The sequence below is a fragment of the Pleurodeles waltl genome, chromosome 2_2, assembly GCF_031143425.1.
Source record: "Pleurodeles waltl isolate 20211129_DDA chromosome 2_2, aPleWal1.hap1.20221129, whole genome shotgun sequence".
Taxonomy (NCBI): Eukaryota; Metazoa; Chordata; class Amphibia; order Caudata; family Salamandridae; genus Pleurodeles; species Pleurodeles waltl.
Window position 1 is genome coordinate 299552940 of NC_090439.1, and position 25461 is coordinate 299578400.

Below are 25461 nucleotides of genomic sequence, written 5' to 3' on the forward strand. Positions count from 1 at the left end.
GGCAAAATAGGAGGGGGCGCACGGGGACCCCCTCCTAGGGCTTACAAAAGTCCCGGGGATCACCATCTCCTCAGAGCTTATTTATTATCAATGGGTAGGTACTGCAGACGGCCCCGGCGACCACTACCTCCGTGGGGCTATGTTGATAAAGTATGCAGGAGGCCCTGCAAATCCCACCCCTCCACCTCCCTGGGGCAACATATAAATATAACAGGGGGGGTCCTGTGGACTCCCCCCATGCCCAAGGACCCCTGGAGCAACATACAAAAATAAATAATAGGGGGTCTTATGGACCTACCCCCTCCCCCACCAGACCCCAGGACCGCCACCTCCCCGGGGCCACAAATAGATATAAGAACGGTGTCCGTTGTGCACCCCAGGGGACCACCACTTCCCTGGTGCAAAATTTAAAAGATGGAGAGGGGCCGTGTGCCCCTCTTGTGAAGCCATGCATGGCCCTAGGACACCACTCACCAGGGCCGGCTCCAGCTACCTCCAGGGTGCCCAACCTCCTTGTGAGGTAACTGTTTGCTTGGTGGGAGCTGACCGCTCCCTCCTAGCAAAAGAAAACATAACTCTGCTTTCAGCAAGCGGGAGCTGTTAAACGGCTCCCTCTTGCTGAAAGCAGAATTTTAATCTCTTTCCCTGCATGCTAACTAACACACGTGCAGGAAAGCGATAAAAACATTGCTCCTGCAAGCAGGGAGCTTCTATTTAAAGCAGCTCTCTGCTTAAGGGAGCAATGCCGGCTCCCGCAGTAGACTGAAGCCGGCTGGGACCAGTGGGGGCTTCAGCCTCACCCACAGTCCCCATGTCATCCAAGTGTGTTTTCTCTGCAGCTCCAACTTGTAAAGTTACCTGAAGAAGATGCTCTAGGAAGAATCACATTGACAAAGTTACAGACACACAAGGCCACTGAAGACATTTCCTCAACGTCCTTCATACAGCTGTAGTGTAGAAGATGCATTATATATTTACCCGAACAGGTAGCACTTACGAATTAGCCAGTACAAAATATTTCAGTTGGGTAGACATTTTGTAATGAAACTGTGTCTCTTATTGCATAAATAGGCATGGCAGGATTCATTCAAAGATGCTCATTTCACAGAAATTAAGCCTCAACGGGAAGCACTTACAGATATAAACAAAGCAGGTGTCCAAGTTCAATACCCAGTTCTGTAAAGAACTAATCATCTCAATTTCTTCTGCATGGTAACGGCAAAGCAAGTGTTTTTTCTTTGCATTTTCAAATTAAAAAGTTATCTGCAAACTTTCACATAGGTGTTTGCATCCTTGCTTTTGTGAGCGGAATATCTCAAGTACTGACTTTGATGAGTGGGTTCTTTTTGTCAACTGCTGCTGAGAGAATCATGCGCGTCACGGGGTTGTGTGGTGGTAGGGGGTGGGCCGCAGGCAAGGACCTGCAGCCAACCCCCGCCAAACACAGCTAAGGGTCATGCGTGGCATGGTGTTGGGCGGTTATAGAGGGTTGGCCACAGGCCAATGCTCTGCAGTGAACCTCTGCCGTGCACTGTCAAAGGCGGTTTGCGATGGTGATGGGATTAACGTATAGTAATTAAAATTACTTTACATTTTTAAAAAACATAGAAATTTACTAAAAAAAAACAAAGGTTACAGGGACAGAATAGTTACGAAATAGAATTGAAAAAAAACATAAAAATTCACTAAAAAAAAAACAAATTGTACAAGGGCATTATAGTTAGTCTCACATTTTAGACATAAAACCACAGAAATTCAGCAGTTAGAGTTATTTCAAGTAAGGTAACTTTAACTTGCACTCTCACCATGCACTGTTAATTACCCCACATATTGCAACACTCATGACATCTTTTATAACATAATTGATAATATCAATGTAATATTTGCAGCAAAATGTTTGAGGAGAAAACTGTACATGGCAGGGGGGTGAATTATAGTTACCCTAGGGCAATAGTCATAGTTACTTGAAATAACTAATTAACTAACTAGAACTGCTGAATTTCTGTGGTTTTATACATTTAAAATGCAGATAATATATGGCTGTCATATTGTCAGTCCGGACTCAGACAACCCAGTGAGACAGGTGAAGAAGGGAAGCTGTCAGTGCTAGGTAGACAGCATGAAGCTCCATGCAGTTGATGCTTACAGATCAATGTCTGGCATCCCAAAGACCTTGTACTGTCAAATCTTGTAGGTGGAAACCCCAACCCATCTGTGATGCATCGGTGATGAAAATGACATGAGGAATAGGGTCCAGAAAAGGCCGCCTCTTTAAAAGGTTGTTGGTATTCCACCACTGCAGAGAACGGTGTGCGTGGCGGTCTATCAACACTAGATCTTCCAGTGACCCTATGACTGAGACCACTGGTGAGCTTGAGGTAGACATTGATGTAGAGGACACATGTGTAGCCTTGCGAGGGGTACTATGGCAATGCAAGAAGCCATCAATCCTATCAGATGCATGACCATCCTTACTGCGAGTGCTTGGTTTGCATGGAACTGGGGCAGAATTGTCTGAAAGTTGTGAATTTTAACGGAATTGTGGTAGGCGAATCCGAAATGCGTTGCTCCCAAGTAAGATTCAACTTGCAGAGGTTGAAGGTGAGACTTGGGGATGTTTATAGTAAATCCTAGTCTGTGTAGTAGATCCACTGTCATCTGAGTGTGTTGTTAGCACTACTGGTGTGTGCTCCATTTGATGAATCCAGGTAGTGAAATACATGGATATTTTGTCTTCACAGACGTGCTGCAACCACTAGCAGGCATTTTGTGAATACTCGAGGTGCGACAGTCACCCCGAATGGAAGAACCTTGAACTGATAAAGTTTGCCTACTATGACAAACCTTAAGTATCCGCGGTGAGCAGGGTGTATTGGTATATGGAAATAGCATCTTTTGCCTGAAATGCGGTGCCATGATGATGCAGGAAAGCATGAGCCCTATCAAGGCCATGACCTACCTGAATGTTACTTTGATTGACTAACTCATTGCTAATAACGTTTCCTGCAGGGCATGGACCCTACACAATATTGCTATACCTTGAGAATAAGAAGGCAACTTCTTGGGTGCTTTTAAGAGAAATGTTCACAAAATGAAGGATACCACCAAATCTTTCGATAGCCAGGTGTATTTCTGGTAGGCTGGCACAGCTTTCTACTTTCATTTGCTTTTTATGAGTTAGCCTTCCAGAAAGGGAAGGCATACACCACCTTGCCTGTGAAGATGATCCTAGACAGGCACCAGGCATTTTGTGAACACTGGATGCCAACTGCATCACTAATGACAGATCGCTGATCAGTCAGTGTCTTTTGCCCACACTGAACCTGAGGAACATCAAAAATTCCTGTGGGTGGCAATGTGGAAGTATGAGTCGTTAAGGTACATATTGATATCCTATGTCCTATCCCCTGTAAAGAGCATTTCCCATGTGCTTCTGCACCAGGAAGCTCCTGGAGTAGTTAGTTCTGGGGCTGTATTATAGAATGCGGTACATTCTCCTGGTTTGTGCCGGGTGCAGCTTACAAGGAGAATGCACAGTATTATATTGAATGCACTGCCCCCAGGGAAGCTGTGCACTTGCGCTGCCCTGGGGGCAATGCATTGATGTGAAGAACGGTGCAGCTGTTTCAAAGATGTTCTGTGTTTCACTGTACAGGTGGTAACCCGCCTGCACTTCTAAGGGGGATTAGAGATCCCCTTGGAGACGGGAGCAGTGAGTGACTGCACCCGAGTGCAAGAGGATGTCTTGGCTTTCATAGGACCCCCTTTCGCCCCCTTCAGAGGGCTGCCATCATGGGTACACTGACAACTTCTTTGCCTCTGAGCCCACGTCTATAATACAGGGTGGGCGCAGAGGTAAAGGAATTCCCTCATTTGCATGGGTCCACGCCCCAATGCAAATGAGGGAACACCCTCTGGTGATAGCGCTTGTGCTCTAAGTGTGCCAGCGCTATCTGTATTACAGAAAGGGCCTCGCAAATATCGGCAGCCCTTTCAGTAATACCAAAGTACCCCAGGGGTGCACAAAGCAGGTCCAAACGCCCGCTGCACCCTCGAGGCAATTCTAGAATGAGGCCCCCGATTTGGTTTGTATGCTAGGACACAGTCCATTACATACAGGGAGTGCAGAATTATTAGGCAAGTTGTATTTTTGAGGATTAATTTTATTATTGAACAACAACCATGTTCTCAATGAACCCAAAAAACTAATTAATATCAAAGCTGAATATTTTTGGAAGTAGTTTTTAGTTTGTTTTTAGTTTTAGCTATGTTAGGGGGATATCTGTGTGTGCAGGTGACTATCACTGTGCATAATTATTAGGCAACTTAACAAAAAAAAAATATATACCCATTTCAATTATTTATTATTACCAGTGAAACCAATATAACATCTCAACATTCACAAATATACATTTCTGACATTCAAAAACAAAACAAAAACAAATCAGTGACCAATATAGCCACCTTTCTTTGCAAGGACACTCAAAAGCCTGCCCTCCATGGATTCTGTCAGTGTTTTGATCTGTTCACCATCAACATTGCGTGCAGCAGCAACCACAGCCTCCCAGACACTGTTCAGAGAGGTGTACTGTTTTCCCTCCTTGTAAATCTCACATTTGATGATGGACCACAGGTTCTCAATGGGGTTCAGATCAGGTGAACAAGTAGGCCATGTCATTAGATTTCCTTCTTTTATACCCTTTCTTGCCAGCCACGCTGTGGAGTACTTGGACGCGTGTGATGAAGCATTATCCTGCATGAAAATCATGTTTTTCTTGAAGGATGCAGACTTCTTCCTGTACCACTGCTTGAAGAAGGTGTCTTCCAGGAACTGGCAGTAGGACTGGGAGTTGAGCTTGACTCCATCCTCAACCCGAAAAGGCCCCACAAGCTCATCTTTGATGATACCAGCCAAAACCAGTACTCCACCTCCACCTTGCTGGCGTCTGAGTCGGACTGGAGCTCTCTGCCCTTTACCAATCCAGCCACGGGCCCATCCATCTGGCCCATCAAGACTCACTCTCATTTCATCAGTCCATAAAACCTTAGAAAAATCAGTCTTGAGATATTTCTTGGCCCAGTCTTGACGTTTCTGCTTGTGTGTCTTGTTCAGTGGTGGTCGTCTTTCAGCCTTTCTTACCTTGGCCATGTCTCTGAGTATTGCACACCTTGTGCTTTTGGGCACTCCAGTGATGTTGCAGCTCTGAAATATGGCCAAACTGGTGGCAAGTGGCAGCTGCACGCTTGACTTTTCTCAGTTCATGGGCAGTTATTTTGCGCCTTGGTTTTTCCACACGCTTCTTGCGACCCTGTTGACTATTTTGAATGAAACGCTTGATTGTTCGATGATCACGCTTCAGAAGCTTTGCAATTTTAAGAGTGCTGCATCCCTCTGCAAGATATCTCACTATTTTTGACTTTTCTGAGCCTGTCAAGTCCTTCTTTTCACCCATTTTGCCAAAGGAAAGGAAGTTGCCTAATAATTATGCACACCTGATATAGGGTGTTGATGTCATTAGACCACACCCCTTCTCATTACAGAGATGCACATCACCTAATATGCTTAATTGGTAGTAGGCTTTCGAGCCTAAACAGCTTGGAGTAAGACAACATGCATAAAGAGGATGATGTGGTCAAAATCCTCATTTGCCTAATAATTCTGCACTCCCTGTATTAGAGAAGCAAATGTGCCTCAGTTTCCAACTGCCATTATTGTTTCTAAATTTCTCATCATTTTGTACATCCCACACTTCTCTAAAGTTATTCCAATCCCTCACTAAAACCTACTGAGAAATTCCTCCTGCCAAGTGGGGCTCACATATATAAACAGCACTGCTACAACAGTTGCCCTTATCGTGATACATACCACTTGGAATATTTTGCTGCCCATCCATTCTAGTTTCCTCCTTTCCTTCTCAGGGGACATGGACAAAACAGAGAATGCATATGGGTATTGCCAGCAAGCAGCATTAGATACAACCCACTGACTTGTGTTGTCTGAATTCTAAGCTCTGTTCTTTTCCTTCTTCCAAGGGGATTACTTGCGCTCTGATCAGGTTTCTGAAGAAGCTTTGTCCCTATTACCTAATGTAGTCCACCAGAGAATATGCCAGTGATGTTTTCTAAGCCAGTGATGTTTTCTATGGTTTCAGCTCTAGTGCACATAGAAAGCCTGATTTTTCCCATCCATTTTAAGACCAAACTCAGATGACCATTAGTGCTTTATAAAAAGCGGTCTCTTCATATGGTGATGAGGTCTACAGTGCGAGTAAGCAAACATCTTTGGGGAAAATATACTTGTCCTAAGGTACTAGGTCCACTGAAGAAGCAGGGCCTCAGAATGACCTTCCTCGGAATTGTCAGAGTCAGGCGTGATGCTTGGCTATGTTCCCCATAGCACTCTTGGAAAGGATTGTTTACGTTTCTCCAGAGGGTTAACATCCTCAGTGGTCTGGCTCAGCATGCCCTAGTCTTCTGGGTGCCTACATGTTCTTCTCTTGGTCCCTGAGGAACAGATTCAGTGACCTAATTTTCTTAAGACATTTCTGGCTCCATCTGGAATGATGCTCTCCCTTCCTATTCCTCACAAGTCTCTATTTTGCATCATCTCCTCTTTTCCTTTAGTTTTGTGGCTGTCGTTTTTTAACTTTCTTTTTCCTGGGTTCTGTTGCCTTCCTCACTTTTCTAACATTTTCTCTTTTTCTGGCTCAGTTTCAAATGTTTGACTGTTGATGTTTTTCAAGACAGTGGGACCAACATCAAGGAGCTACATGTAATGTGTGCCAATGCAAATAACTTCCATGTTGGCGTCAACATCAATTAAACAGGTTCTGGCATTGATGTCAAAGGTCCCAGATTTGGAATTGGGATTTTTGGCCCCTATCAAATAAATATTAGGGGCATATTAGTGGCAAAATGGCACTGCTATTAATGGGACAAGGTTCAGTGGACTTTGAGGATTACTCCAGAGAGTACCCAAGAGACTGAGGGAGAAAGAGGGGTAAAAGAGGAACATTAAGTTTAAAGGAAAATTCTTTTTTTTTTTTTTTTTTTTACTCCACCCGAAGCCTTTTTCTCGATTTGTCTAACTCTTTTTTGGTTTCAAACTGAATCACTATCATGGCTCTTATGGCTCTCGAGGTATGGGACATCCAAATATGTTTCTCTGATCATACTGCCTACAAACCTTAAATGAAAATATATTTATTTTTATGTTTCTCTTAAACTTTCCTGTATAGGACAGGCAGTTTTAATGCCCCAGTGTTGCTGCCATTTGGGATGCATCTTGCTCACTTGGGGAGACCTGCAGTCTGCAGGCAGCTAGAGCAGACTCCAAATCCCACCTCCTTCAACACAGAGGCGTGTGACTGGTATCTTGCTGCCATCAATTGGGCACAGTGACCATTAGTGGTACCTGAAGGGGATTCTGGGCTTATGGATTCCATCCCATGGCTCCACTTGGTGAGCATATCGTGGGACATATAGTGGTCAACCCTAGCATTTAGTGGGCCAGAACAACCATTAGATGTGCACCACTGACCTTACCATACTGAAGATATTGCACAGTCAAAAACATGCCTGTAGTCTGCGCTATACGTGTCCTATCAATCGGAATGTACAAGTATTCTGTGTTCCAACATTTTATGGCTGTGTCAATCATGTAGTACGTGGTCACCACTGGCAATGTAACACTGACAATAGCAATCTGTAAAAGTTTGTTTTATACCATGAAAATGAATAAAACATTTACAAAAGAAGGTGGATTTCCCATAGATTAGGCTACCTTTTATTTGTAATATTTGATTATCATTTGGATACAATGGATTGCTTTGGCATTTGCTTGGGACTATTTCTAATTAATCCTTTGGACAAGAAGACTTGTTTAACCAATGTTTATATACCATCTTAAGACAAGAGCTTGGCTGCATGTTCTCCTGTGCAATACTCTTACAGGATTGAAAAATAAAAAACAAAACAAAATGGTGGCCGGACCGCATTTATTTAGTATATGCCATTGGAGGCCTAGTCCCAGGCCTGTGCTTAGTAAGGGGAGGGATGGTGTGCGGCCCCCATCCCCAAGCCATTAGAGGCACCAGGTAAGCTCCCCCCTAATCCCAGGGCCAATAATATTTATGACTAGGGGGCTGCGCGTCCCGATCTCTCTGAGCCTCAAGAGGCCCCAGGGAGCCCACTCCGGGCCCTACATTGATTTTTATGATGAGGGGGCCATGCAGTTTCCCTCCATGAGTCCCTAAATGCCCTGGAGAGCCCACCCTAAGGCCGAAAAGACACAAAATGGGGATAGGCCGCATGGCCCACCTTTTTAAGCCTGCAAAGGCCCCGGGGAGCCCACCCATGGGGCCAATTCCTTTAAGAGAGGGGAGGGGGCCCCCTCCTTGAGCCATTAATAGCCCTGGCGACCCCAGCCCCAGGGCCAGTTCACAGGCTATGTCCGAGAGTGCCAAAATCCGGGTCATAGTGGATTCACTACCTGCACCAGTGCCAGAACCAGTGGGAAACCTGTGTTTACTATCGCTTTGCAAGAGCATTTTTGAATCCCCTGCCAAGTGGGAGCAAAGTCTGCTCCCCCCAGCTGGTAGGAGCTTCAAATATGCTCCTGCCTGCTGGAACCAGACTTTAGACCGGTTTCCCTGCCTGCACCGATTCTGAGTGATGGGGTCCCTGGGGCCAATATTGACCTGGGAAAGGGGAGCCATCTCCCCCCTTCAAAATAGTACCAGGCCCTGAAGTGCATGGCGAGGGCGCAAGTTATAGCTTGCGCTGCTAACTATAAAGGGTGATTTCTGTGTTTTTTTAGTTCAAAATGTTAATGAAGTCACTGACATCTTCACCTAACTATAACATTACTTTAACTTTTTTTGTTGTTGTAAATTTACATATAATTATTTTTACACAGTAAGGGTGGGCAGAAAAAAAGGGGGGAGCCGAATAAGTGAATTTCCTAATTTATCTCCCATAGGATTCTTTGCTATCTGATAAAACAAAGCAATGGCTGAACAGAAGTGCATTTATTTCATTTGGTACAAATCAGTTCAGTGGTTTGAGAAATTAGCTCCAGAAAATGGTGTTTTGTAGGTTTCAAATTAAGTCAAGCTGTCAATTACGATATATATATCTCATCCATTAGCCCACAAATCCATAGTTAAAAAAGACTCATGCATTTTGGATCTGCAAACCCAAACCTGGTTCCATAAACGCAATGCTCTCAACTGGCTTGCAGCAACTAAAAGAAAAGTATTGCAGCTGCCATTACAGGATGCGGGGTCTAAAAAAAACAAACAATGGTGCAAGAGAACTCGCTTAAGGGGGCGGCAAAGGGATCTTTTTTTTTAAATGTTTAAAACAAATTTGCAGTGGGTCTGTGAATCCACAATAAAAATAAAATAATTAAAAAAAAAACACAGGCTTCCATGATTAAAAACAAACAAAAAACGAGTGGAATGCTTTTTGGTGTGGAGGTCCCACTCTCCTGCCCTTTTCTAAGCCCTAGGGGGCACACTGATTTTTTAGGGAAGGGGGCATGTGCGATCCCACTCTCCAAGCTTTTTACGGCCCCAGAGACCCCATCCAACAGGGCAGAAATAACACTTTCTGTGGGATGCCCATTGCCTATCCAGAACACCCACAGCAATCGGTGGGTATGGGGCTGGGTGGGATGGGGGTTTGGGGAGAGACCTAGGGCACCAATGGCTCCCTAGATGCACCATTTGCGGTGAGGTGGGAACTGGCTGCAGTGGTTTGCTCCCACCTGGAGGAAGCAGCTTTTCTTTGCACTCTTCGGGCAGGAGCAATCTTGCATTCTCTACCTGCAAGAGCAGGGGCAGAGAGTTTAACTTCTTCTTGCCCGCACTCTTGCAGGTAGGGCAATGCAGTGTCTAGGAGGATGGGGTCCCCGGGGCCCTAGAGGTGTGTGGCAAGGGGGCACCACATGCCTCTCACCCCCACAAAAAAAACGCAATCTGCCCAAAGGGATTAGGTTCCTGAAGTGGCTGGACGACCAAATACCCCCCTTTTTTTTTTGTTGAAAAAATTAATCTGCCCTGGGGGATGGGACCATCAGAGTCAATGAGTGGCTAAGTGAAAGGGGTCAAGGCCCCCCTCACCCAAAATTAAAAGTCGGTCCTGGGAGATGGAATTCATGAGGACTATAGAAAGCCTGGGGAAGGGGACCGCATGCTTCCCATATAAAAGAAAAAATGGAAAAACAGTGAACATAAAATAAGCAGAGTAGCTACTTATTTCACATTCACTGCTCCATCTTGGGAGAACCCCATAATACCCTTAATGGGCTTTTGCTTAATAATATATTTCATTTTTGATGGTGCCCCTAGAAGGGGCTAGGGAACCACCAACCTTTTTCTTATGTTGTGAGGGGCTTCAAGAAGTGCAACATCCCTCCTTCCCTCTAGCAACATTAATAATGAAAGCACAGCAAGTCTCATAGATTATTTAATCTATGACTTCAGGAGTGTTTACCATAGTTTTCAAAAACACTCCTAGCTGTAGATGTATGTTCTTCAGCAGGAATGCAGGGCTCCCCTGTGGTCGATTCCAGGACTACACTTTGTAGCTTGAAGACTGTTAAATGACTCAAAGACCTGTTAATGTTTTTTTAAAGTGCTTTATTGAAAATATTATATGACAATCACTTTGAACAGTTACAAAGTAGCTATAACTCATGCCCTCACCATGCAGTGCTAATTAAATTAGATATTACATCACTCATGACATGTTCTATGGAATAATTGATAAAATCACTGTGGAATCTGAAAACAAATCGTTGATGGCCACACTGTGCATGGTAGGGGTGTAAGTAATAGTTACTTAAGTACACAAACTATTGTTACTTGAGATAACTATAACTGGTGAATATCAGTTGTATTGTTAGTTTAAAATGGTATGCTTTAACTAACATTTTCACCCAACAACATCAATTCAACCTTTGTTATTTATAGTGAATGTGCTTGTGTGCACATGCCATGGCAGTAAAATTAAATTCCCCCAATGATGTATTATTTAGAACAACGGTGCAAAGGTCAAATTTGCTGTTTATTACCACAGTGGAGAAAATATAACCTTCTGACCTGGGAAAATGATGTTTACTTCTTCACACATTGTATATTGCAGTTATTTCAACATGGAAACAGTGTTCCTAATGGTCACAAGGCCTCATCAATCAACATCAAAGATGCCATGTCATAAACCATATGCAGAGGCGCAGAACATAAAATGCTATTTATTATGATTGTTGGGGATGGTAGGGGTATTACAACCCACTTGAGGCTCTGCTTCTTGTGAGTCACGGCCCCTCCTTACACTCAAATATATATACATATATACCATATTCTTGCAAGGGCAGCTGATAAAGAAATAATGACATCTACAGCAGCCCTTGATACTTTTTGGGTAACAAGAGTCACTTCAAGAAGTAAGGGAATACTTTTCTGTGGTGTTGCTTATACACTTACCTTCTCCACCTCCGACTTCTTCTCCTTCAGGAGCTGCAATGTTCTTTCATAGGCTGCGTTAATGAGTACCCGGACTTCATCATCGATCAACCTTGCAGTTGCCTCACTATAAGGCTTCTCCAGCACCATATCTCCCTGTCTTGGAAGATCGAAGGACACCTGTCCCACCTTATCATTCATGCCAAATTGCACAATCTGAGAAAATAGGAGGATAAATGTGAGTTATCATGTCATACGCGAGTGCTATAAAGTTGTATTAAGTGGTTAAAGACTTTCTGCAAACAGTGTACACTCCAAAAATAACTCAAATAATGGGTTTTATTACCCCCAAAGGATAAATTTATCTTTATTGTGACTCCATTGCTCAAAGCCCATAGGCTCAATGTTTGAGTATCCTTCCCACCTCTGGCATAACAAGAAGCACTTTTATTACTGTTGAAAAAAGATCTTTAAACTAACTGCACACATGTAAATACACCCTAGGTGGCAGGCTGCCTATTCCTGCACCCAGGTTTGTTCTTTCCAGCTTGAAAAATGAAGTTGATTGGCACATATTTAAAAGACTAGCTAAAATACCGACAATGGGTAAGAGCTCATGGGCTAGGAATCAGGGAGTCACCAATTTAATCCTAGTCTTATGTGTACTTTTCCATTTTCAGCTTGTGGGCATATCCCAAAGTAAGAGATGATGCCAAAGGTGGAAATATAAAAGCAAAATCAGGCAGCTCAGGACTAAGCAAACAGATTCCAGAGAAACCTGGCCAAATCTCGGATAACTCTTGAAAGAAGCTTCAAGGGCATAGTGTAGATACAGGGAGTGCAAGGTCACCTTCACAGCTGCTGGTGCAATTGTTTGACAGGAGAGCCTGGTGATGTGCACCAAAAACAATTTATCCCTGGTAGGGTCTGTACTAAGATGGGACAGAGCCTGTGATCGAGAGCTTAATTTGATCTGGTGGTTTCCGGTGCTCGGCACCGGCACTTAATCGTCAACGGCTTGTAACAGTCTGCTACGTGGTGGCACTATCTGTCATATTTACAAATGAGCACATCAACAGTTTATTAATTCAATATAGCTCAAAAATTGATCTTGACTTCCTCCTAAGCCAAACTTATAGCTTAAGAGGGGCATGAATGGTCTGAATTGCCACACTTGTAGGATTGTGATGATTAGTATTTGTGTTGGTACTTCCATTGGCAGAGCTGGGAAGGACAATGTGTAGTTCAGGCTGCAGTGGAAATCCTGATGAGGGTTTTAGTGCTTATTTCTTTACAATTAAGCACTGCTGGGATCCATGTAAAGTCTAACAATGAATAATACATAAAGTTATTCTTCTAGCAATGGTGGACTCAGCAGCTGCTAAGCTAACATCATTGCCTCAAATGGTCACAAAACGCTAGCATGACAAATGCAGATCTTGGTTTGGTCAATAAAGAAGTGCAAGGATCTTCTTTGTTCTGTCTGGAATGTGCAATGTTTCCTTGGCAGATGAAGCATCAGGAAGATTAAAGAATGTTGGGAGAATGATGTTTTCTTTCAGTTGAAGCCATGACAGCACTTTTCAAATAAAGGATTGGAGTATTACAAGAACCCTTGTCTCTTTGCAAAAGCTTATGCACCAGACTGAAGTTACAGCCACCAAGAAGGAATCTTAATCCAATAGGACTTCATTGGCTCAAATGGTTTGTGCAGCAACTCTGACATGACCAGGATAAGGTCCCAAGAGCAAATAGGGATTGTAGGTTTGATAAGAGGACAAAACTGAATTAGGCATGTTAGGTCTCAATTTGACAGCATCGTTGACAATGCAGGAGGATTTACCAGGACTGTTAAAGTTGGCAACAACAGACATAAGGTAAGTCTAGAGTTGCCCACCAGCGTCAGTCTCAGTCAGCTAATATGAAAAGGACACTTGTAACAAGGAAGGGAGTGGATTGATGTTTTTGCCAGTACCCAAAAAAGTAATCTGAGCTAGTTACTTATGTATGAATCTTGGGTGAAAAATTCCTCACTGCATCAAGGACCTCCAGGTTCTCAGGAGAGAGACCTAGATGTACATAAGTGACCATATGAGCAACCACAGGCTTAAGATTACTTCATGTAGGAGGGTTGTAAATCTCTTGCTCCCTCCCATGGAAGCTGGTTTCTCCTAGGGAGATGTGAGTATGGTATCTCTGAATAAGACAGACCACGCTGAAGCACCATATTTTGTGGAGGTCAAGCAAGGACAACTAGGATGATTAAGCACAGTGAGCTCAGAGGACCTTCGGAATCAGAGGAAGTGGAGGTAATACATACAAGACCATCCACTTTCAATCCAACATCATGCAATCCCCTAAGGACATGGGACTGCTGCCAAATCAGAGATAAAGTGGCTGCACCTGCCAGTCAGATGACTTTCAAAGCCATCTATGGGTGGACAGTTCCATACCTTGAAGAAGAGTTTGATGATTTTCTGAGGAATTCTCCACCTGTGTGACTTGTGGAAACAGCTGCCCAGGCTGTCTGCTCAAGTGTTTCTTAACCTTGAAATAGCTCTTGTGATGTTGTTCCTTGCAATGACAAAAGGCCATCTCACACAGACGTACTGCCAGCTGTCAAAGGTGGAATTAGTGTAGTGCAGGGAGAGTTGTGGTATTGTCCGTGTAAACCCTCAACATTGAAGATACATTGGCATGGAGGCATTAGGTGCTAAAAAGATGGCCTTCAACTCCAATGTACTCTCCCATTTGTACTGTGAAGGGCTGGTGGAACCATGAATTGAAGACACAGGATAAAAAGACAACTCATGGAGAGGCTGGAAGCATGTGCCCACTATCGTAAGGGTGGGACCAGGGGTGGCTGGACTGCAATGCATTTTGTATGGCAGCTCAGTAGATAACCTAAGCTCTAGGGAACTCGTAGGGACACTGCATGGGGTACCATGTCGATGCAGCATGTCTGCAATCTCTGAAACCACCAGGCTTCCACAGCCCTGCTGGTCCAAAATGATCCTTGATCTAGATTAAAGCTATTACCCAATTTTGAGTCTTCCCTTCATGAAGCAGGGGTAGTTTCCATGTTACTCTATGACAGGAGCATGAAAGAAAACATACTGCAGGTCCAGTGATTGTTCTGATCAACAACAAGCACCTGAGCCAATGCCCCATGTAGAACCTATGAAGGGGGTATAAAGGGTTCAAACTGTAGAGAACGAAGAGGTGGTGATCTCTTTTTTTTTTTCCTTACACAAAAGTAATAGACGTAATGTCCTTGTCTCTTTTTTGGAGGCAGGGCAAGCCTGAGTGCTTCTAAAAGGAACAGCCTGTTTTTCTCCTGCAGATGTTCTTGGCACACATATTGACACAGAGGCTAGGATGGTGTTAGATTTGGAAGGTCTGCAAAGAATCATGCATCAGTGGTTATCAAGTTCCAGTGGTGGTAGAGTGGAGCAAACCGTGGAGCTTGTTGGACAGTGCCAGGTCTCTTAGGAAGTAGCTGAAACTTTGTAGCCTTTCCTGAGGCTAAGTGCAGGATTGTTGTTCCCTCTTAAATTGCTCATTTTCGACTGCTTGTTTCCTGGAGTAGTCTTACAGTAAAGAGGTTCATAAATCTTGAAAATATAGAAGGCTTTCCCAGCTGGTAGAAATGGAGGTCTCAGAGGTTCAAATTACATGGTACTCAGAAATTTTGTAATGAACATACTTGCCTTGTATTAATGAACAACCTTGTCTGTTGAATGATCAAATGGGTTTTTGGCAATGAAGATGAGACTGATTTGTTCAACCTGGGCCTCCAACGTCATGTCCCAGGGCATGAGCAATGTTGGCCAGAACAAGGCCAGTCTAATCCTGGAGGCAAAGCTGAGAAAGTTTTAGGTCACCAGCTGCTTTTGTTCTGTGGCTTCTTTGTACACCTTGAGCATGAATCTTTCCTCCCTACTGAGCACAGTCTGTGGGTGAGGAAGTGACCTAGTCAAACTTGTGTCAGTGTGTATAGCTGGCCGTGATGGTAGCATTATTTGTCTCAGGAGTCCAGCTGACTGGTATATATTTTTTTTTTGTGTCAGAAGTCACCAGACTTTTGGTCTCCTTGTGCTTGTGGGAGGTCTCTCCAGTGACTCCACCTTTAGCACACAGACTGAGCTGGTTCATTCCCTGGCCCAAAACAATTCAACTGGTCTTGTGGCTCTGGGTCCTTTTGTCGAAGGACTTTAAAATAATGGATAAAAAGGAAGCCTTTCTATAAATCTTGCAAATCTGCTTCAGAATTGGTGGCTCAATGGCTAAGGACGGTTGGTGGTGTGTGTGAAGGTGCAGGAAAGGGGGAAGAGTTTTGATGCCACACAAGGATAAATGCCCTCATTCTCAAACATGACCACCTTGGTCTCAAATGCCCAAGGCCCTGGACAAAACAATGTGGTGGAACCTGAAAGAATGTAAATTTTGATGCACTCTGTACCTACATTTTGCAAAGAGTTAACATGGTTGAGGGATCTACGGGAAAACAATTCTTCTGTGATGCTTCAGAAGAAGTTGGCAGAACCAAGATTTAGACTGGCATATGGGCAGTGCCATCTAAAGTATTTTTAGGGTGCTGGACAATACATATTTTGGGGAATCTGTTCGGAACACAGAACTTATTACCCCTTTTCAGTGAAATAAAGTCCACTGGATACTAAAAAGTATCTAATATAGAAAGACACGGAGGTAGACGGAAGAAGAGGTAGGCAGGCAAAAAGGGAGAGAGCTAGGTAATTGGTCAGAGTGAGGTTGAGAAAATGCAGATAGACATAAAGGCTGATACACTGGGGGGTGTAATAGTGAGATAAATGATGGATACTTCTAACTGCAGATTATTCACATAGAATAAACAGCAAAGCAGTACATCTCCGAAGTGGAGGGTCTGTGGAGTAGGTTCAGACTAAAAAAATCCTGTAGTACTGGGTGGGCGAAATGTCCTTCCTATCTGAGATGGCTGTCAAGGCAGTAGTGATTTGTGCACGTATGCATTGGCGCCCATGTTGTTGCCTGTCAGATGTCCAGGACAGGCCCTCTGAGTGACAGTGCAGTGGGAGCAACCTTAGGCCTGGTGGAACGGGCTTTCAGACCTTCTAGAAAATGTTTCTTGGCCAGCGTGTAAATAGATATTAATGCAGACAACTGTCCATCTCGACAAAATCCACTCCTAAACCACCTTTCTTTTCTACGCTCCAGAGAACCCCCCGAAAAACTGATTGCCCACTTGATGGTCCTTAGTATGATGAATGTAAAAGCTTGAAAGCCTTTTTTGGGTCCAACTGATGGAGCCTCTCCTCCTCTTGTGAAGTGGAACAAAGAACACTGGTAGAGTGCTATGAATTGCCCAAAGTGGAAGGAAAACACAACTTTTAGTAAGAAGAATGCCCGAGTCCTCTGCACCATTTTGTCCGGAAGAAAATTGTGATGTAAAGCATTTGCACTGAAATTGCTGTTAGTACACTCACACGATGAGCGGGTGTGATCTTAATGAGGAGAGAGTCTTCAAGGCCTGGAGTTGCAGTGAACAGCTATGCATTGGCTCAAAGGGTGTAGCCATGAGAAGTGTCAAGACCACGGTAAGATCCCACTGTGGTATCACAAACAGCGTGGGAGGAAACATGTTTCAAACATTAATGAACCTCATCACTACAAGTGATTTGAAGAAGGACGGGTAGTCCGGCAAATATAGAAAAGCTGTCAGGACCGAGAGATACCCTTAGATAGTGCCAACTTCAAGCCCTTGGTCGGCTACAGCCAAAACAAACTAAAGGGTGTCTGACAGCTTTTCTGTAAAGGGTTAGTGCTGCAAATACTATACCAGGCTGCAAATGTGTCCGTTAGGAGTTTGTGGAAGAGCGCCTGATGGCAAGAATGACAGGCTGTAAATCAAACACAATCAGTTGTCGCTGCTGAATCTCTATGCATGTAGGTGTAGTTTGTGTAAATTTTGGTGGCCCGTGTCATATGGGATTGTCCCCAATATGTCTATTGTGAACCTCCCTCTGATTTAATCAGTTTATCATTTCTCAGCTTTATTTATCTGTTTATGCACCCAATATTGTGCAACCTACCTGAGTTTGATGAGCAGGGCTTGCTGATAAACAAGCTGGGGTTAATGTCTCACCTTGTTTATTGATTTTATATCCAGCAGCAATTCTAGGATATTCTCCTCCAAGCGGATAAGCCCATCCTTTCTTTCCTTTGAGAGTTTTGAGATGATGGTTAGGGCTTTCCCAGTTGCTGCTGATTTAAAGGCTTTTCAAAGGATCTATGAGAATTAACTGTCTCCTCCTGAACCGAGGCATATAGCTGTTTCACCTTCCTTCTTTGAGCTCTTACCTGGCGAGCCACCAGGTGTTAAGTTGTGACATAAGCCCCAGTTAACTTCTCTTCCTACCTACAGCAGCTCAATTGGCATGTAATACAATAATCCCCGGTTTGGATCCTCATTCTTTTGTTCCACCTCTGAGAGGAGTAAATAATTCAGCCAAGAGTAATACCTGAGCACTCTGGAAAAGAAGGTATATGCCCATGTGCTAGGGTTTCTTCAGTGCCATATAGTGCTCACCCATATGACGTTGTAAAGGTGGTGAGATGGGAGAGTATGTCTATTCCCACTGTTTGTGTATGGCCTCCATTCAGTGCTGGGCTCAGGACTCTGTTGAAGTACCTAATGCTGTTAATCTTGCAAAGGAGGGGGCTGAAAAACGACAGCCCTTGGTGTATGCAGGAAGTAAGGGGACTGTGGAGTGGAAGGTTTCATATACTGATATAAATGTCATTACTGGTGCCCTCAGTGCTTTAGAGATCTTAATACATCTATCGTGCTATACTCTAAACACTTGAAAGAGCGACTGCTTTTTAACTAGAATGGCAACCTTCTGGAGCCCCCTAGGGAATCTGGCATGATATATTGAGGTGAAGCCCTTCCGACCCAGAAATCAACATTTAATTCCTATCAGATGAGTTTCATGGATCATAAAAACATCTGGCCTATATCACATCGCTGCCTTTAGGACAGAACCAGTCTTGAGTGGTTGCGTAGGCTGTATCCATTCGACAACTAGAGTCTAAACTCGGGCAACAGACTACACTGCAGTTTATTGTCTGCCTTTCTGAACAACATAAAATCTGGAGATAATTTTAGGCACCAAGCGGCTCTTGTAAAGTACCAACAAATTTAACCTAAAAGCTTGTAAAACCCCGGAACACCCTGTCCGTCACCTCTCCATACTTTCAAACACGATACATCTGTTGATCAATTTTCCCATAGTTAGAAGAATTGGTTTCAGCACTACCTCATTATGGAGCCCTTGGAGCTCCCTATGTAACGCTCCAACAATCAACTAGGGGACCAAGTCAGGCAAACCCATGCCCTTCTGGTGAACCAGATAATTCGCTCTATATTCAGGCCCCCTCACCTCATTCATTCTCCCTTCTGCCAGAATGAGGTTCTTCAGTGGGATGAAACCTAATGTAGTCTATTTGCTCTGAGCCTCTCACTTTTTATTCACTGGCAATGGTTCTCTCCAGCCAGCAGCTGGTCCATATCTGTCTCTTCTGAGTCGGCGGATCCACATCACAGTTGCCCCCCAGAAGGCCCTCTGGATGCCAAAGCTGGGCTGCACCTCACCCTGGAGCATTTGATGTGTCTCACCCATGCAATCTTAGTTGCTGGTTGTAGTCTCTTGTCCTTGTGGTACTGCTAGCCAGGCACTGGTGGTCGTATGTTGGCCCACTTAGTCCTATGCTACATCAGGCGAGTCAAAGATTTGGAATGATAATTGATTTTCAATTTTGCAGAGTACAAGAGAATGTATTGTAGATCCATGGCCACCAGTTTCTGGGTGACCCCTCTGAACGATTTCCTCAGACAATTTACCTGGCGTGTGTAGTCTTAGAAAATCATGATGTGTTGGGAGACAATGGAACTCAGCTCAGAGTGCACACCATATTCAGTATTTCATCACTGTCCCTGAAGTTGAGGATCTTATTTAATAATGGTCTGAGGGAATATAGTGTGCCCTCTACACCACGAATCAGGAAAACAGTTTTCCCTCTGGTAGCATTCTAGTTTCTAAAAGCAAATCAGATTATGTATGTGCCTTCTACCCCTACAGGGAACCTTACAAAGCGCAGATTACTGTGGCGGTATGCCTCTCTGCATCCTACGCATGTTCTACTCGTCCATTCATCATGGTTAGGTTGTCCACCTTTGCATGTAGGGCTATAACTGAGGCCTCTAGATCTGAGATGCGTCCTACTGACTGTTGAACAAGTTTCTTACCTTTGTAACACCTTATTGGGGAGAGACATATTTTAGTTGCAGATTCTTTATCTTATAATTTTCTCTCAGGCATCAGCTTGATGCAGAGAATTTTCTAAGCAGTACCCCTGCGTGCCATTACGTGTCGCTAATCGGCTTTGTGTCCGTTGTCTGCCCCGGAAATTACATTGTGGGCCATATATAGGCACCCCACTGGCATGATGACGTCAGTTTCTTTTCGTGCCTTTCCACACCAGGAAAGCAGAGCCACTGGTGCATCAAAACAAAGGCCCTTAAGGGGAGTCCCTGTCCCTTGAAATCAGTTCACATAGCAGGTAGGGTGGGTGGGTTGGTAAGGAATCTCCAACTAGAATATGTCCCTAACAGATAAGGCATTACCGAAGGTGAGTAACTTGTTCATCAGATAGACTTCTAGTTTCAGATTCCTTACCTTAGAATAGATACCCAAGCATTACCATCCGCAGAGGCGGGTCTGCAAACGAAGATCATGATAGAAAGTATTACAAGAACGAACAGGCAAAATACCCGTCCCTACGCACCTGACTGTCAAGGAAGTAGTGTTTGGTGAATGTGTGCAGAGATGCCCATGTTGCTCCCTGACAGGTTTCAAGAACTCGAACTCTGAGTGCAAACGCTGTGGTTGCAGCTGTAGCTCAGGTAGAATGAACACGCAAACCTTCAGGTGGTTGCTTTTTGGCCAGTGCGTAGCAGATCTTAATGCAGAGTATGACCATTCTGGAGATGGCCCGCTTCTGCACTACCCAACTTTTCCTCACACCCACATATTCTACAAAGAGTTGATCATCCACCCAGAACTCTTTTGTACGATCAAGGGAGAATGCCAACACTCTTTTTGAGTCCAGGCGGTGGAGTCTCTCTTCTTCCTTAGAGGGATGTGGGGTGGTGTAAAAAGTGGGGAAAGGTGAAGAGTGGGGAAAGGTGAAGAACTGGCCTACATGAAAGCGTGTAACCACTTTTGGCAAAAAGGAAGCCCTAGTGCAAAGCACCACTGTCTGGATAGATGGTGGAGGGACACCTGGCTGCCAAGATAACATTACAGACTTATGGCGGAAGGTCAAAAGCTGTCAACTGATATCACTCAATCTCTACGCAAGAAGGCGGAGAGTGGACAGGTTTGGGTACAGAACTGTAGGAGGCTGGACTGGCTTGTAGTGAGTACCTAGGGGTACTTGCACCTTGCACCAGGCCCAGTTATCCCTTATTAGTGTATAGGGTGTCTAGCAGCATAGGCTGATAGATAATGGTAGCTTAGCAGAGCAGCTTAGGCTGAACTAGGAGACGAGTGAAGCTCCTACAGTACCACTAGTGTCATATGCACAATATCATAAGAAAACACAATACACAGATATACTAAAAATAAAGGTACTTTATTTTTATGACAATATGCCAAAAGTATCTCAGTGAGTACCCTCAGTATGAGGATAGCAAATATACACAAGATATATGTACACAATACCAAAATATGCAGTAATAGTATTAGAAAACAGTGCAAACAATGTATAGTTACAATAGGATGCAATGGGGACACATAGGGATAGGGGCAACACAAACCATATACTCCAAAAGTGGAATGCGAACCACGAATGGACCCCAAACCTATGTGACCTTGTAGAGGGTCGCTGGGACTATTAGAAAATAGTAAGGGTTAGAAAAATAGCCCACCCAAAGACCCGGAAAAGTGAGTGCAAAGTGCACTAAAGTTCCCCAAAGGACATAGAAGTCGTGATAGGGGAATTCTGCAGGAAAGACACAAACCAACAATGCAACAACGATGGATTTCCAGTCGAGGGTACCTATGGAACAAGGGGACCAAGTCCAAAAGTCACAAGCAAGTCAGAGATGGGCAGATGCCCAGGAAATGCCAGCTGTGGGTGCAAAGAAGCTGCTACTGGACAGTAGAAGCTTAGGTTTCTGCAGGAACGACAAGGGCTACAGACTTCCCCTTTGGAGGATTGATCCCACACGCCGTGGAGAGTCGTGCAGAAGTGTTTTCCCGCCGAAAGACCGCCAACAAGCCTTGCTAGCTGCAAATCGTGCGGTTAGTGTTTTTGGATGCTGCTGTGGCCCAGGAGGGACCAGGATGTCGCCAATTGCGTCTGGGGACAGAGGGGGCGTCGAGCAAGACAAGGAGCCCCCTCAGCAGCAGGCAGCACCCGCAGAAGTGCCAGAAACAGGCACTACGAGGATGCGTGAAACAGTGCTCACCCGAAGTCGCACAAAGGAGTCCCACGTCGCCGGAGAACAACTTAGGAGGTCGTGCAATGCAGGTTAGAGTGCCGTGGACCCAGGCTGGACTGTGCACAAAGGATTTCCGCCGGAAGTGCACAGAGGCCGGAGTAGCTGCAAAAGTCGCGGTTCCCAGCAATGCAGTCTGGCGTGGGGAGGCAAGGACTTACCTCCACCAAACTTGGACTGAAGAGTCACTGGACTGTGGGAGTCCCTTGGACAGAGTTGCTGGATTCAAGGGACCTCGCTCGTCGTGCTGAGAGGAGACCCAGGGTACCGGTGATGCAGCTCTTTGGTGCCTGCGGTTGCAGGGGGACGATTCCGTCGACCCACGGGAGATTTCTTTGGAGCTTCTAGTGCAGAGAGGAGGCAGACTACCCCCACAGCATGCACCACCAGGAAAACAGTCGAGAAGGCTGCAGGATCAGCGTTACAGAGTTACAGTAGTCGTCTTCGCTACTTTGTTGCAGTTTTGCAGGCTTCCAGCGCGGTCAGCAGTCGATTCCTTGGCAGAAGGTGAAGAGAGAGATGCAGAGGAACTCGGATGAGCTCTTGCATTCGTTATCTAAAGAATCCCCAAAGACAGAGACCCTAAATAGCCAGAAAAGAGGGTTTGGCTACTTAGGAGAGAAGATAGGCTAGCAACACCTGAAGGAGCCTATCAGAAGGAGTCTCTGACGTCACCTGCTGGCACTGGCCACTCAGAGCAGTCCAGTGTGCCAGCAGCACCTCTGTTTCCAAGATGGCAGAGGTCTGGAGCACACTGGAGGAGCTCTGGGCACCTCCCAGGGGAGGTACAGGTCAGGGGAGTGGTCACTCCCCTTTCCTTTGTCCAGTTTCGCGCCAGAGCAGGGCTAAGGGGTCCCTGAACCGGTGTAGACTGGCTTATGCAGAAATGGGCACCATGTGTGTCCATGAAAGCATTTCCGAGGCTGGGGGAGGCTACTCCTCCCCTGCCTTCACACCATTTTCCAAAGGGAGAGGGTGTAACACCCTCTCTCAGAGGAAGTCCTTTGTTCTGCCATCCTGGGCCAGGCCTGGCTGGACCCCAGGAGGGCAGAAGCCTGTCAGAGGGGTTGGCAGCTGCAGCAGCTGCAGTGAAACCCCGGGAAAGGCATTTTGGCAGTACCAGTGTCTGTGCTACAGACCACTGGGATCATGGGATTGTGCCAACTATGCCAGGATGGCATAGAGGGGGCAATTCCATGATCATAGACATGTTACATGGCCATATTCGGAGTTACCATTGTGAAGCTACATATAGGTAGTGACCTATATGTAGTGCACGCGTGTAATGGTGTCCCCGCACTCACAAAGTCCGGGGAATTGGCCCTGCACAATGTGGGGGCACCTTGGCTAGTGCCAGGGTGCCCTCACACTAAGTAACTTTGCACCTAACCTTTACCAGGTAAAGGTTAGACATATAGGTGACTTATAAGTTACTTAAGTGCAGTGTAAAATGGCTGTGAAATAACGTGGACGTTATTTCACTCAGGCTGCAATGGCAGGCCTGTGTAAGAATTGTCAGAGCTCCCTATGGGTGGCAAAAGAAATGCTGCAGCCCATAGGGATCTCCTGGAACCCCAATACCCTGGGTACCTCAGTACCATATACTAGGGAATTATAAGGGTGTTCCAGTAAGCCAATGTAAATTGGTAAAATTGGTCACTAGCCTGTTAGTGACAATTTGAAAGAAATGAGAGAGCATAACCACTGAGGTTCTGATTAGCAGAGCCTCAGTGAGACAGTTAGTCATAACACAGGTAACACATTCAGGCACACTTACGAGCACTGGGGCCCTGACTAGCAGGGTCCCAGTGACACATACAACTAAAACAACATATATACAGTGAAAAATGGGGGTAACATGCCAGGCAAGATGGTACTTTCCTACACAACCCCCCCCCAAACGAAGGACAATAAGACTAGCCGTGACCTGATGAGTCTTCATTGTCTAAGTGGAAATATCTGGAGAGTCCCTCTGCATTGGAGTGGCTACTCCCAGGTCTATGTTCCACTGTATAGTCCATTCCCTGTAGGGATATGGACCACCTCAACAATTTAGGATTTTCACCTTTCATTTGTTTTAGCCAAAGTAGAGGTTTGTGGTCTGTCTGAACAATGAAGTGAGTGCCAAACAAGTATGGCCTCAACTTCTTCAGTGCCCAGACCACAGCAAAGGCCTCCCTCTCAATGGCAGACCAACGCTTTTCTCTAGGGGTCAACTTCCTACTAATAAAAGCAACAGGTTGATCCTGGCCCTCAGAATTAAGTTGTGATAGGACTGCCCCTACTCCTAATTCAGATGCATCAGTCTGGACATATAATTTTTTAGAGTAACAAGGGCTTTTCAGGACAGGTGCAGAGCACATGGCCTGCTTCAGCTCCTCAAAAGCTTTCTGACAGTTTGCTGTCCATAATACCTTTTTAGGCATCTTTTTGGATGTGAGGTCATTAAGAGGGGCTGCAATGGAGCCATAGTTCTTAATGAACCTCCTGTAATACCCAGTGAGGCCTAGGAAGGCTCTCACCTGAGTCTGAGTAGTAGGGGGAATCCAATCTATAATAGTTTGGATTTTCCCCTGAAGTTGTGCAATCTGTTCCCCACCAACAAGGTGTCCCAGATAAACCACCTTCCCCTGCCCTATCTGGCAATTTGAAGCCTTGATAGTGAGGCCTGCCTTTTGCAGGGTCTCTAAAACTTTCCATAGGTGGACCAGGTGATCATCCCAACTGGAGCTAAAGACAGCTATATCGTACAGATATGCTGCACTAAAAGCTTCCAGCCCTTGCAGGACTGTGTTCACCAACCTCTGAAAAGTGGCAGGTGCATTTTTCAATCCAAAAGGCATTACTGTGAATTGGTAATGGCCTCCAATGGTTGAAAATGCAGTTTTAGGTTTAGCATCTTCTGATAATTTGATCTGCCAATACCCTGCAGTCAAATCAAAAGTGCTTAGATACTTGGCAGATGCCAGTGTATCTATGAGCTCATCTGCCGTGGGTATAGGGTGAGCATCAGTTTTGGTTACCTGGTTGAGACCTCTGTAGTCTACACAAAACCGCATTTCCTTCTTTCCATCCTTGGAATGCGGTTTTGGTACAAGTACCACAGGAGAAGCCCATGGACTTTCAGAGTGCTCAACCACTCCCAGTTCTAACATTTTCTGCACCTCTTGCTTTATGCAGTCCCTGACATGGTCAGGCTGCCTATAGATCTTACTTTTGACAGGCAAGCTGTCTCCAGTATCTATAGTGTGCTCACACCAAGAAGTGGTACCTGGCACAGTAGAGAAGAGTTCAGAAAACTGACCCAGGAGATTTATGCAATGGTCTTTCTGCTCAGCAGTAAGACAATCAGCCAAAACTACACCCTCCACTAGAGCATCTTGTTCTGTGGAAGAGAAGAGATCAGGTAGAGGATCACTGTCTTCTTCC

General features: G+C 45.0%; 1 protein-coding gene across 4 annotated transcripts in view; it reads right to left on the reverse strand.

Annotated features, from left to right (window-relative positions):
- Positions 1-25461, reverse strand: part of AFG3L2 (AFG3 like matrix AAA peptidase subunit 2) — a 336314-nt gene that overhangs the window by 6736 nt on the left and 304117 nt on the right. For all 4 annotated transcript variants that reach the window (XM_069219758.1, XM_069219759.1, XM_069219757.1 and 1 more), the window contains one exon: positions 11490-11684. In XM_069219758.1, coding sequence (XP_069075859.1) covers positions 11490-11684 — 195 coding nt within the window. The remainder of the gene's footprint in view (positions 1-11489; positions 11685-25461) is intronic.